This window comes from Pholis gunnellus (genome assembly GCF_910591455.1).
Source record: "Pholis gunnellus genome assembly, chromosome: 10".
NCBI classification, from domain to species: domain Eukaryota; kingdom Metazoa; phylum Chordata; class Actinopteri; order Perciformes; family Pholidae; genus Pholis; species Pholis gunnellus.
In genome coordinates, this window is record NC_136537.1 from 15,847,295 (window position 1) to 15,861,790 (window position 14,496).

At 43.5% G+C, this 14,496-nt stretch overlaps 2 protein-coding genes across 4 annotated transcripts; one reads left to right on the top strand and one right to left on the bottom strand.

The window, feature by feature from the left end:
- Positions 1-7: 7 nt before the first annotated feature.
- Positions 8-9,852, bottom strand: trpt1 (tRNA phosphotransferase 1). 3 transcript variants are annotated; one of them, XM_079167368.1, is made up of 8 exons: positions 9,659-9,852; positions 9,323-9,404; positions 8,784-8,953; positions 7,797-7,904; positions 1,213-1,390; positions 1,063-1,119; positions 852-914; positions 8-754 (listed from the first exon to the last, which is right to left on the bottom strand). In XM_079167368.1, the coding sequence occupies exons 1-8, from the start codon at positions 9,716-9,718 to the stop codon at positions 732-734; spliced, it is 741 nt and encodes a 246-aa protein (XP_079023494.1). In that variant the 5' UTR covers positions 9,719-9,852; the 3' UTR covers positions 8-731. The 3 variants fall into 3 exon arrangements, with proteins under 3 accessions (XP_079023494.1, XP_079023493.1, XP_079023495.1); XM_079167367.1 differs by having other exon boundaries at positions 852-962; XM_079167369.1 differs by lacking the exon at positions 7,797-7,904 and having other exon boundaries at positions 852-962.
- Positions 9,853-9,955: 103 nt separating this feature from the next.
- On the top strand, positions 9,956-13,637 carry zbtb3 (zinc finger and BTB domain containing 3; the record flags this gene model as incomplete). Its single annotated transcript, XM_079167537.1, has 4 exons — positions 9,956-9,990; positions 10,282-10,424; positions 11,680-12,518; positions 12,602-13,637. The coding sequence occupies exons 3-4, from the start codon at positions 11,683-11,685 to the stop codon at positions 13,635-13,637; spliced, it is 1,872 nt and encodes a 623-aa protein (XP_079023663.1). The 5' UTR covers positions 9,956-9,990; positions 10,282-10,424; positions 11,680-11,682.
- Between the last annotated feature and the right edge of the window lie 859 nt (positions 13,638-14,496).

Below are 14,496 nucleotides of genomic sequence, written 5' to 3' on the forward strand. Positions count from 1 at the left end.
AATAAACTTATAGAGAATAAACATTTATTAAAATAAATACAGCAATTTACTTTTCATTCTGTGTTGTCTTCATTCCTTATGGTCGTGACATGTGGTGGTAATTTCTGATATTTCCTTAACAGGAAGCTTCTAACCATTTATCTCCCCTCACATGCTGTGTGTGTGTGTGTGTGTGTGTGTGTGTGTGTGTGTGTGTGTGTGTGTGTGTGTGTGTGTGTGTGTGTGTGTGTGTGTGTGTCCATATCTTACAGTTACAGTTAACAGTTACAGCAATCCGTTAACTAAAACCACAGTGTCTGTATCCTCTGCATTCCTATATCAGTCAAGAGACTATCCACACATACAGTATGTCTTCAAACGACATTTAAAGGCCCAGCTGGTTGTTGCTAGCAGTCTGATTGCAACCAGAGTTATATATTTTAAAACTTATGGTGAAATTACCTCGGTTGTCAATGTCTGCCTTAGTTTATTTAGCACTTAGAATACAAAGGAGAAAAAACAGCCTTTATACTTTGCCAGCATAAATTGATTGACTTGTCATTTAAAATAAAATATACCTCCTTAAAGCCGTCTTGATGCTTTCAATAACGACACAAAAATGAAAAGTTTAGCAATTAAGTCCCATTTCGGATGATACCAAGGGAACTAGAATCAGCATCAACCAACCATGAGATGCTAGCACAGTTAGATGAGTCCTGCTATGACCAATGACTCAGCAGTATCCTCTGATGCTACAGCAGTGGTAGGATGCTCCCTGAAACACAGGAAAAAAGTGACTTTAGTGAAGTAAATGGCTCTCGATCCAAGTTTTAAAAGAATCTAAACTGAGTGAATCCATGTGTTTTTCTTACTTGTAGGTCTCAGTTTTAAGGCTCGGCTAAAGTATTTAGGGAGAAGTTTTCCCTCCGCGTCACCTGCAGTCAGCAGCACACCGTTATCTGACCAGAAGAACTCAATGCCGTCTGTACAGATACACACACACAAAACATATAAGAGATTCTTGCCTAAACATACAGACAGAATCAAGTGTAATGGGTAGCAGTCATTAGTGGCTGAGCTTACCAGCGAGAGCTTTGGAGACATCAATATACACAGCTAGATCACAGTCTTTCCTCATGCCTGGTGGACAAATGAATAACACCCATTAGTCTAAATGTTCAGCTGACTTCTCTCCGTCAGACACACGCACATACATACACATACACATCTTACCGCTGATGACGCCTTCCTCCCCTGGCAGGCCCGGTGCCAGGTGGATGTGTGTCCTGCTCATGCGGCTCAGGCCCTGCTGCTGGATGGAGCTCCAGTTGCGGAGGTAGGAGCCATGGACGGCCTCAGCAGGGCAGTCTGGTGAACCAGCCAGGACCGGTTTCAGCTCCAAATCTGTTACCTGACCACAGCGATGCAACCAGAGTTAACGCAGCATTTAGGAAGTGTTTTCCTTTGACAAGAATGAGTGCAAATACACAGAAAATAACTAACCTGCCTGAAGAGAAATCTGAGTGGTATCAGAATGCATTGCTTAACTCAGTGATTTTCAACCGCTGTGCCGCGGCACACCAGTGTGCCGTGAGAGATCGCCAGGTGTGCCGTGGGAAAATGTCCAATTTCACTTAATGAGTCCAAAAAAATATTATTCAGTTGTTGCAAATAGTTTGCCACTGTTGAGCGTCTGAGCTGCAATATCGTGGCTGGCTAAGTAATACTCTTCCATGCCAGTGGGTGGCAGTAGGTAGCGCAATAATGACTTTGTTCATTTAAGACAGTAGAATTAAATGACGCGGTGACAAGAGGTTGCAGTGACAAGACGAACAGCGATGGAGAAATATTTGAAAAGGAAAAATGCAGACTCTGACCTGGGCCCTGGATAAATGACATTTTGATATTCAGAATTTCCCCATATTTGACAGGTTATAAAAACAAATCCATGAGGTTATATTACCCTTTCACTGGATTGTTGTTTGAGGACCCCTATGTTCATGTCAAATTTCATGAGATTTTACTGTACAGTGTCTTAGAAAATGAAAGGCAAAGTCAACTCAAATGAAATTATGATATTCATAATGTCCTCATATTTGAAATGTTTAATATACAGTTCCTTAAGAGGTTGGAGTACATTTTCAATGGATTCTTGTTCAGACAGACACCAATTCCATACAGCACTAAACAGGTACAGTACACACACATCAAATGTTCTCGAACATGAAGGATAACAGAATATATAACTGTAAGATTGTCTTAAAATGCTAAACGTTATTAGCCTTGCAGTTCTCTCCTGAATGCTTAGTCACTTGAAAAGAAGGATTTCACATCCTGCTTCGCTCTTCACGTCCCGCTAGCTTTCTCTGGAGCACAGTGCCTTCTAGTGGCTTTAGTGCAGAGGTCTCAAACTCAAGGCCCACAGGCCGAATCCGGCCGGCCACGTCATTTTATGTGGCCCGCGAATCCGCCAGCAAAAAAAAAAGTGCAGATGGACACCAATTCCATACAGTACTAAACAACGAAAACAAACATTATTTTCAGAGAGAGAGAGAGAGAGAGAGAGACAGACAGAGAGAGCGACAGACAGACAGAGAGAGCGACAGACAGAGAGAGAGACAGACAGACAGAGAGAGCGACAGACAGAGAGAGAGACAGACAGAGAGAGCGACAGACAGACAGAGAGAGCGACAGACAGAGAGAGAGACAGACATAGAGAGCGACAGACAGAGAGAGAGACAGACAGAGAGAGAGACAGACAGAGAGAGAGACAGACAGACAGAGAGAGAGACAGACAGACAGAGAGAGAGACAGACAGAGAGAGAGACAGACAGAGAGAGAGACAGACAGAGAGAGAGACAGACAGAGAGAGAGACAGACAGACAGAGAGAGCGACAGACAGACAGACAGAGAGAGAGAGAGAGACAGACAGAGACAGACAAAAATACATAACACACATGTGACACACATTGGTGAGCGTCACACTGACAACATGTTATCTTTGTGCTAATATATGATCTATTGCAGGTTGAATACTCCAGTCTCACACATTAAAGTTTTTTCGCTATTCCCAGTGCAGCGACAGCGATGCCAACAACCAATCCTGCAGTCAGTAAACCTTTGGCACAGCGATGCCACCAACTTCTGGTCTGAGTCTCAGCAGCTGGAGCCGGCAGGAGGCTCTCTTCAGGACAAACCTCATGTATAGCATCATTAGATGTATTCTCCAGGATGCTCTCATTTCTCTGATTCTCAGATGAGAAATTATTATGGCCAGCAATCTGCTCCTCCTGCATCAGCTTGTCTTTAAGTTCATGCACTGTTTGTTGAAAGTAATTTAGATGCTGCTGAAGGTCATTAATTTGGGCCGAGTTGACATCATTGTCCTGCTTAGCCCCCTTTAGAAGCTGCCCAAGGTGATTTATTTTGGCCGACTTGACATCATTGTCATGCTGAGCCCCCTTTAGACGCTGCTCAAGGTCATTCATTTGGGCTGACTTGACATCATTGTCATAATGAGCCCCCTTTAGACGCTGCTCAAGGTCATTCATTTGGGCTGACTTGACATCATTGTCATGCTGAGCCCCCTTTAGACGCTGCTCAAGGTCATTCATTTGGGCTGACTTGACATCATTGTCATGCCGAGCCCCCTTTAAACGCAGCGCAAGGTTATTCATTTTGACCGACTTGACATCATTGTCATGCTGAGCCCACTTTAGACGTTGCTCAGCCCACTTTAGATGCTGCCCAAGATCATTAATTTCGTCCGACTTGACATCATTGTCATGCTGTGCCACCTTTAGATGCTGCCCAAGATCATTAATTTCGTCCGACTTGGCATCATTGTCATGCTGTGTCACCTTTAGATGCTGCTCAAGGTCATTTATTTTGTGCGAATTGTCATCAATGTCATGCTGAGCCTGGATTAGGCTGAGCCTAAGATCATTCATCTGGTCTTGAGACATATTTATATTTCTTCCTGGTTTGGAGTAGTCTCTGGGGTATAGAGTTTCCTTGCTTTGATCTGGATAAATGATTGTGGCTATGATCTCTTTGTGACGTCACGCTGACGTCTCGATCAAAGCGTCGAAGGCAAACTTGCTTTGATCTCACAAAGAGATCAAAGCAAGTTTCCTTGCTTTGATCTGGACAAATGATTGTGGCTATGATCTCTTTGTGACGTCACGCTGACGTCATTTGTGACGCTTTGCCTTCGATCTTGACGAATCATTGCGTCTCTGATATTTGTGTGACTTCATACCATTCACATGAGTTTCTTCTGTTTAAACGTATGAGCACAACTGCAGATGTTTAGCTAAATACTGTTGGTCAAAGTGCCAATATACTATATTAAACTGAACTAGGCAGCCATGTGGCGTTCAGTGCTTTGTGCAGCACCGAGGACCGCAAACGCGCTGAGTTCACCTCCGCGGCCGCCACATAACGTAACACCCACCCAGATAGCAGTCAGTTCTGGGCCGACTCTGGCTGTCCTCCGCCAGTGTCGGCTGACTGATTTTCTGTGTATATGCCAGAATTGGCCCAGAGGTGGACACAACACTGACTGAATGCAACTTGCTGTGAAGTATACATGTCGTTGCTGGGCCAGAAGCAATTACACTATGCAAGGTGCAACAGGGAAGATGACATTGTTTTTAACTACAGCCTGTCCCGAATTTACGCACTCATGTCTATATTTCACAAAATGCAATTGTCTTGTCCAACCAACTGCCAGTTAAATACACATTATAAAATAGGACATCTACCTAGTTTTTATTCCATTAGTTTGTATTTAGTCAATCACAGTCGTAAAAGAAAGTAAAGATTATCGTGTGAAATCCTTCGGAGGACACCAGCAAACGCCACCGCCCGTGCGGGAGACCCGCCTTTTGATTATACTAAGCGCTCCTCAAAACCTCGCCGTGATTTGGATTAACGGCAGTCTGCCTTCAGTACACAGTGAATTTCATCAGTTGTCAGTCCACATATTTGTTAAAAATATATTTTTTATTTCCCACAATCAAAAGGTTGTCTGTTAGTAGTGTGTGTGTGTTTACACTTCTGTTTCGATCCCTATTCTTTCTCAGCTGAAATTGTGAACTAACTAGCTAGCTAGCTGAAATAGCGGCAGCTACTCTTGCTAGCTAGCTAGCTAGCTAGTTCAGTACTTACGTACACTACCTCATTAAAACCTGCCGGTGTCATGCCAAAATGTGAGCGTCTGCCAGGAACTGACCATCGTTTGAGACACCGGTTAGCTCACGATTATTTAGTTTGCCATCGGTAAAATTCAATACTTGTGAATCAGAAATGAAGGTTAAGTCATTAAGTTAGCAGAGGGCTACTTGGATTTGGCATGACATTATAAAACGCTAACTGATTTAACTAAAGTTAAATCAAATCTCAACTGCTTCAGATTCATCAGAAAATATCTGCCATTCAGCACAGCCCAGCTCTACATGCATGCCATGATATTCTCACACCTATCATACTGCATCACTACCTGGTCACAAGCCTCACAATCAACTATACGACCCTATCACTGTATAACCAGACATTAGAAATTATGGATAAAAAACCAATGAGGTGGCACCACTGTCAGATCTTAGAAAAACACAATATGTTCAGCTTTGAAAGCTTCATAAGCTATTCCAACCTAAAGCTTATTTTTAAATGCCTACATGGTCATGCTCCTTCACTGCTTAATGAATTTGTCACAAGACACCAGCACACCAGTAGAGTGAACACACGGGCCTCAGTAAACGGGAACTGTCGCATTGCTTTACGCAAAACCTCATTTGGACCTCATCAGTCTTCTCTGTTAAAGGAGCAAAACTATGGAACTGTCTACCAACTGAGTTGAAAATGCAACAAAATGTAATGTTTTTAACAGAGGTATTAAATCTTGGCTAAAAGAGAAACAATATTGTTCTCACACCTAACACCCCTATAACCACACTTGTACTTTGTGTATGTATCTGTATTTGTATTTGTGTATGTATCTGTGGATATATTTTCTTTCTTTGTTCCTATTTTAACTAAGCCTCCTGTGGACAGGTGTTGTAAATTAGCATTTTGCTACAAACACTTAACACAGTGCATCTGGGCTTTGTGCATAAATGTATGTTACAATTCTAATGCTACTGTGATGTCCATATCAAATAAAATAAACAACAACAACTGTTGTGGAAAGTTGGCGCGAGAGGGAAAGACGTGTTCACGCCAGTGATTGTTTGTTATGGTTAGGAATAGGATTGGGGATATTTTTAACACCGATCAGTTACAGAAAATAAAATGCAGATAGTTTAAATATTAATGTAATATGATCATTTTCCAGATAGTCAGAACATTTCATTGAAAGCTGTACATGTATAGTTAAATGTGTAAAAGTGTCTAGTCATGCAACTCAGCAGGCAGGCTACAAAAATGATCGCAGGACTTTCTCATATGATTTAAAACTTCATTAAAAAAATGAAGTGCACATCTGCAATTTTGGTCACATATTTTTAACTAATTTGCATATATGTTGTCTTTACAGATTCCTTTGTCCTTTATGCCGACCCGGAGAGTTTGTAAAAGTTTTGCTGTGTAATGTACAAGTTGCTGAGTCACTGGACCGGAGGACGCGATTGCAGACCGAGACAGACTGTTGGTGTGTTTCCTGGTGAGGATTTTGCCACCGTGGCCCTCACCTCCGCTGTCGGCGTGGTTTTTGTGGACGACATACTGTTTTTTTCTCAAGGACTGACATTGAATTGTGATTTTGGATTTGCTGTGTAACTGTTTCTGCTGAGGACGATGATTCGGGAGGCAGCATCGCACCCAATCTACACAGACCTTCAACGTTTGCTTATTTAAATGCGAGTGTGTGTGGGGGCCCATGAGTGTTTTAAAGTCAATTTGAGTATTGTGTCAGTATGCTGTAAGGTGTTCTTGTTGTTTTCTTGTCCCCCGAAAGAGTAATTATTATTTGAACATTTTCAAAAGCTGTCAGTAAACTTGTATTTATCTTTTCATCCCAATCAGTTGTCTGTGGTCAGTTAATGAATTATTGCTAAGTTTGACAGTGTCTTTGTTATTCGGAGGGTAATATAAATTCACAATAATCCGGTAAACCTTCGTGGTAACTACCTTAAGAGTTCAGAACCCAAACACCCCATAATTCCAGTGTAGGTCTCCTCTAGAGAGTGTTGGGGTGCTACATGGGTGCAACATATTTGTGTACCTATCAGGAGTAATTTGTGTTGCACTATCCTCTGTTCCTCAATGTGTTTTTTCTTTTTCTTGAGTCTGTCTATGTGAAAAGCTGAAATATGATACTGGGTATTTTCCTTATATTTTAAGCAAGATGCAATCTACAACGTATTAGCACTTTCTAATGTTTCTGTGTGTATATAAACACATCATGGCAATATTTTAGCATTTAAAAACTGCAGCTCAGCGAAATTGTATTAATATCAATGTACAGAAAAAACGAGTATCACGTTTCAGCTTTTATGACACATGATGAAAGAAATGCAAAAATACCCTGTGGAGCAGAGGTTAGCCCAGAGGTGGGGTGGGATTTTAGGTCTCCATGGCAACAAGACAACCCATCATGCAGTATATAGGCCAGGTCTGGGCCAGCAGCACATTCGTAATCTGATATCAGTATTTGGGCTAAAGCTGGGGTTAATTATAAAAAGTTAGTATGTGGGCCAGAACTGGGCCACAGCATTTTACAATATGTTTAAACGCATCGGGCCAGGTCAGGCCCACTTACGTTTCATCTGACAGTACATGCTGCTCAAATGCTCTGCATGTTTGGAAGCACATACCTGTGTGAGCAGCTTTTCTCTGTGATGAAGATGAACAAAAACCCACACAGGAGTCATCTCACTGATGCACACCTTCACTCCATCTTGAGGGTTTCCACAGCACAGAACCTAACCCCAGATATTAATGAACTGGCAGCCAAGAAAATCTGCCAAACCTCTGGCTCTGGCACATATGCATAAAATAATGTAGCCTACCTAAACATGTATTATTTTTGCACTTTGTCCAATATCCCTTCTATCCTGTTTATTAAATGTTGACCCTATTTAGCCCTCAACGTGGTCCCAATTTTTTGTTTTGTCCCTCTCTGTGATTGAGTTTGACACCCCTGTCATATATGCTGTATTATGCTAAAAGGTGTCATTTTGAAACGTTTTTGGTTGTTGGTGTGCCGCGGGATCTTTTTAATGTAAAAAATGTGCCGTGGCTCAGAAAATGTTGAAAAACACTGGCTTAACTGTTTGTTACGATCTTCTAATCAAACTACTATCAGGATAACAATGTAAGACAAATGGGGGTTTGTACATCCCATGTTCTGCTGACATGTCAATATTTGCAACGCACGACAAAAAAGATAACATCAAATGAAGTCAATGTAATCAAAGCTGACGATGCATGTTAGCATCAGAGTTGCTGTTATTCCCCAATGTTCTTTTTGTACCTTCATCTAGCACCGATTTATAGGGCTGAAATATTATATTTCCCTTTTAGAATGATTGTCAGAGGACTAACAGCCTCTGTCATCTGAAAATTAGATTTATATTTTGAAGGTGTAAATTGGTTTATTACATTTGAATGCACTCAAGAGTTAATTTTCCTTCTGAAGGAAGTAAATTGAAGTCATTGAAATTTAAGTAAATGTTTCTAACTCAAAGCAATTTTGGTGTAAATTGAGTATATATTGAATATAGAATCTACACAGGGGGATAATACATCCTGGCATGCTGCTTTTGCTGATGAAATTAAATATAAATTAAATATAAATATACCTGTAATGAATGGCCCTGACTGGCTCGAATCTGCAGGCGGCCGTCCTCCGGGTGGGGGCAAAGCTTAAAGCGCTGCTTTTCATTGGTGGCCACGACTCTTTCGACGTCTTTCAATGAGTATGAGCGGAACTGCGGGTGAGCCAAGAGTTCCTCCACAAACATGAAGCCATCTATGAGGATAACAGTTGACTATGGTCACATTTCCACAATGGATTCTCTCTCTTGTACTTAACTCTTTGCCATGCACGCTGCATTGAATTACATTTACGGTATGCAAGCATTTTATGAAACTGAGCATACAGATGTTGGGTTTACAGAAGCCCAGGTAAGGTAAGTCTTTACCACATTATCACCTTGGTTTTTATAAGGTACTTTGACTATTGAGTGGGTAAACGTGATTTATTCAAATGAAGCAGTCAAATATATAATTTTCTATATAGTTTTATAGCTGTCAGTTTGAACCAGGCCAGGTCCACAATTTGTGAAAGTATCAGAGAAGGGACACTTGTGCTACCTGGACCAGGTTGTGAGCAGCTCACCTGTACCCATATGAAGACCCATCTGGTTGGCTCCATGGCGAAGAGCATACGACATGGCTTTAGACAGGCGGACATCTCTGTCCTTGTAGGGGAGAAGGCGTCAATCAAAGTACACACACACACACACACACACACACACACACACACACACACACACACACACACACACACAGATCTAATTATAGCTCTGTTTTAAATATAGGACTGTGACTTTACCATACCTAACAATTCATACTGCCTGCCATGATACAGGGGTGTCATGAGTAAGATATCAAGTCTGTGAACTATCAAAGAAATGGGACAATATAAATAACATATTGGGCTCCAGTCTCTCACCTCTTCACCACGACATCCTCTCTTTCTTCTCCCTCCTCTTCCTCCTCTTCCACTGTCCATTTAAATGCAGGCAGCTCAGTTATTCAGATCATAATTTGAAGCTGTTTGATACTTTGCCAATAAATTGTAATTATTTTTGAATTCAGCAAAACATCTCACCGGATCGCACTGCTGTAAACAAACGTGCAGCTTTCTACACTTCCTGCTTATTCTCATGTTTTCGCCTGTAGGCTGCGCTGTGGCGCGCGGAGCTGTGGTGTCGCGGCACCAAAGAAGAAGAAAATTCCAATTGTCCTGCAAGAAAACGTCACTCAGACAAACAGCTGCTACAGGTAAGAAAATACTGACCATACTTTCGAGAAATATGACGTATCGCAGCTCAGGGTGTATACTGTACATTTCACGGTAACTAAAGCTCATGCCGATATAACCAAACAATGAAAATTGCGATTGATGGGGTGAAAAAATCTGGAATTGTACACAGAGGCAGAGCTAAGTTTGCTAACTGGTGTTAGCATAGTTGAGCTGGAGCTGCCTGTTGTTCTCGCTGGACAATCTCGTTTTGCTATATTTGTTGTTTCCTCACCTGCATGCCTCTGTCTGTTCTCTTCTTCGCGATAAAGAGTGTTTATCACCTGGACGAAGTGGCCAGTGGACTGAAGACGTCGGGCATGTCACCATGGAAACGTAACGTAACACGCGTCACCGGGATGACTCTGAACTGTCAATAAACATCGTTTAACGAGAGGACGGAGCCCTACTTTCAGTAAGTGTGCTGTTAAAATGGTTATTTTAGAACTTGTGCCCTAACATCTGTATTTTTCTTTTTTAGTCGTTGTGTGTTATTGTTATTCTCAATTACTAGTTCACCCAAAACGTGTGAAGGAGGTACGAGAGGATTAACAACAAACGTGAACAAGTGCACTCAAGAGTGTCCCTCCAGTGGAGAAAACACTGTATCACTAACATGGAGGCTGTGCTCTGGAGCCCCACCGAATGCAGCTGATGCCCTTTTTCTTTTCTTTGCCCCTCAGACAAATTCTAATTACTTAATGTTCCCTGAGGAACTTCATATATATATATATATATATATATAAAAATGTCTGACCATTTAAAGTGTTTGTCATCACTGACCCATTCACACACTGATGGCTACAATGCCACCTAACATCAGACGAACTAACATTCACACAGCTACGGGAGCAATTTTGGGGTTGAGTGTCTTGCTCAAGGACACATAGACTAGTGGAGCGACTAGTGGAGCCGGCAGTCGAAGCGGCTCCTCTGATTGAAGGAAGACCCTGCTCTCCACTTAGCCACAGTCACCCCAAATGTGTGCAGTGGACAAATAAGACAAATACAAGCAATCACAAATTAAGGTAAACTGCTGTGGATAAACCTTTGAATTGGCCCACTCGTCTGATATAACGGTAATAGTGCAACAGTGTTTCTAGCGTGATGGATGGTTGTTTATGACCTGTGTGCGGCTCTCAACGATGGTCACACTCATGTACTCCGTAATATTTGAATAGGTACTGTTACAACCCGGCTCAAAGGCTGCAACATAAGGAAGACGAGTTAAAAGTAATAGACATTTATTTAAAGACCATGTAACCAAACTAACAAATAAGCAGCCGTGTCATCCAAAGAAGAGGGGGAGCCTTTATAGCTGGGACCAAACGAGGCTCAGGTGTCGCTCATCAGTGGCCAATTAACATCCTGAAAGACAAACAGCAAAGAGGACAAAGACCCCTAGTGGAAGGGAGGGGTCGTCACAGTGCCCAGTACTGACAACATAAGTTCTCTTTAATTCCTCTCATATGCCAAATTGTTGTTCAGTCGGGCATATAGGGTACCCCATAATAATGGGACTGTTTCTTCCTTCATCTAAGAAGAATACTTTTCAAGATACTTTATGCAGCTCACCACAGAGCTGTCTGTAGTGATTTATTTCAGTGACAGCAGCATTGTCTCTTTGTGTCTCTCCTTTCTTTCATTTTGATTTCCTCTGTTCTGCTCAGGTGATGGAGTTCCCTCAGCATTCCCAGCAGCTGCTGTCAGCTCTGCGTTCCCAGCGCCAGCGGGGCTTCCTCTGTGACTGCTCCGTCGTGGTGGGCTCATCCCGGTTCCTGGCTCACAGGGCAGTTCTGGCTTCCTGCTCGCCTTTCTTCCACATGTTCTACTCGGACTCTCCAGGGGTCCTCGGTGGAAACGGCACCGGCAGCAGCTCCGTCACACTCGACAGCGACATTGTCACGCCCGCTGCGTTTGCCTTGCTCTTGGATTTTGTCTATGAAGGCGTGCTGCAGCTGGGCGAGTCTCCGCCAGTGGAGGACATATTGGCGGCTGCAAGCTTCCTGCACATGAACGAAGTGGTGAGAGTCTGCAAGAGACGGCTGCAGAGACGAGGGCCTCTCGCAGAGGCCGACAGCACTCGCTCTGAAGAGGGCGCTGGTGCGAGGAGGGCAACGGAGACAGGGAGGGAGGGTGGGGGTGACGGTGCAGCTGAGCCTGCGGTGGCCATGGCAGGTGATCTCATGAATCCAGTCGCCATCGCAGCGCCATTCCCGTCAGTATCCGTCATGACGGGGAAAAGCCAGTTGGGGTCTGTGAAGTCTGAACGGAGGACAAGTGGGGGGTCGTCAGAAGCACGAGTTCAGACTCCTCTGAGCCCTGACCTCGCTGATACCACGCAGCCAGGCATGGACGCCGCTCCTCTGCCTCCAGGCGGAGAGCTGGTGCCGGGCATCATCACAGGCCGGTCGGCCCCAGTTGCAGGAGGTCATGCCAGGCTGGGGACTGGAGGTCATGGAGAGGTGTCGGCACTCTGCAGCCCTTGCAGCACCACTGAGACATACAGGTACGGGTTTGATTTGTATTTCTAGACTGTGATTTATTGTTACTAAGAAGCTGTTTAGAATACATATTTCTTTCTTTCCCCAGTTACTGCAGTAACCAGCAGCCCTCCTCCTCGTCTTCCTCTCTGGTGCCAGTGAGTCAGGCTAGTAGTCGGTCAGTGGTTGCTTATTCCCAGTCAGGATCCACCATCTCCCCAAGCCCACAGCAGGACGTACCCCGACTGACACGTGATGACTCTGTCAGGAATCCCTTCGAGGCTGACCACGGAGGGACAAAAGGTGCAGGACAACAGACGGTCACGTTATTCCAAGCATCAGCACGAACCTCACAAAACCCAACACAATCAGCGCCACAGATCCGAATCCAGAACGCTGTGTCGCTCCAATGCCAAAGCTTGGACTTCCACTCTGCTCCTCAGACCCAAACCCTTAAGGGGCCTGAGGGGAATATGACAGCTTCGCCCACCACTAGAAATGAAGGATCTCACCCTCCTATGGGCAGAGTGAGGACAGACTACAATGACGGAGAGAATTTGAAAGTCAAAGTGGAGGCCATTGTTATATCTGACGAAGAGCTGGAGGAGGAGAAAGAGGAAAGCAGAGAGAGAGAATCAGTGATGGAAGTAGACGATGAGTTTGAAGAAGAGGAGCTGCACAGTCCTCAGTTTCTGTCTTCACACCCACAGGGCATCTTACAAATGACCTCCCATTCAAATGACTACTCCTTTCCCCTCTCTCCCTCCTCTTCGTCCTCCGGTGCCGGCCCTTCCTCCCAGGACACTTCCTCCTTCGCCCTCATTCCTCCGTCCACAGCGCAGCAGCATTCAGACCCTCCGTCCTACTTCCAGGACTTTCAGGACTCAATGGGGAACTTTGTAGAGGACGTCCCCACGTGTGGAGTCTGCGGAAAGACTTTCTCGTGCACATACACACTAAGGCGCCACGCCATTGTGCACACACGTGAACGTCCCTATGAGTGCCGCTACTGCTACCGGAGCTACACGCAATCAGGCGACCTGTACAGACACATACGGAAAGCTCACGACCACACGCTGCCCGCCAAACGCAGCAAGGCAGACATGGAGCCCTCCCTGCCACCACAACCACCACCTATTAGCTAACACTCACACACACACACACACACACACTGTTGTATTTCTGTACTCATGCACACATAATTCAGACATATAAACAGACTACAACATGCAGAGATGAGCTGGTATTAAACAGCCATCTCAGTTGTTTTCAAAAGTGCCTTAACGGCGCACCATTTAACAATATTTGTCTCAAACACGACCCATATCGGATGAATGGCTGTGATTGGCCCAGAAGCATCTGCCAGAGCGAGAAAAAAAAAACAAGAGCTGGCAGATGTCTTTTTCCCCATGAGTGCAGAAATAGCAGAATTCACACACACACACACACACACAAACACACTCACAGAGTAAACACCAGCGATGTGGCAGTGATACCACTAGTCATTCATCATACTAACACGCTTAATGTTCATGTGTGACTGTCTCCTTAAAATCCTAAAACTTATCGGATTTTTTGCTATTTTGCTACTCTTCAAAAATGTAGCAGAGATTTTACAATTTAGGTTTGTCATTTTTTAACACCTTCATCATTATTCATAAGTATAAAAATGATTTAAAACCTCATTGTTGTACGACGATTTTGAAGATGTTCAAAAGAGTTTCAACAAGATATGTGACATCCTACACTTACTGTGTTATATTAACTCAAAACGCAAGTAAGGGAAAGCTATTGTGTTAAGGATTTTATTAGTTACAATAATTGTAATTCGTATGGCTGCCTTTTCAGTGTGTGACCAGCAAAGTTTGACAGATTGTAAATGTAGTAGCGTTGTACTGTCTAGTGTTTTGTTTACAGGATGGAACTATCAAAGCAGATACCTGCACCAATTCTATAATTAGAATCAGAGTGTGCCATTTTATAACTTGTAATACAAGATTTTAC

Excerpts from the sequence above, each read along its gene's own strand:
- trpt1 (XM_079167367.1), bottom strand. The coding sequence starts at position 9,718 with ATGGACAGTGGAAGAGGAGGAAGAGGAGGGAGAAGAAAGAGAGGATGT. Across the intron at positions 1,120-1,212 it reads GGAGGAAGGCGTCATCAGCG|GCATGAGGAAAGACTGTGAT; the intron begins GTAAGATGTGTA and ends TTTGTCCACCAG. Across the intron at positions 755-851 it reads CTTAAAACTGAGACCTACAA|GGAGCATCCTACCACTGCTG; the intron begins GTAAGAAAAACA and ends CCTGTGTTTCAG.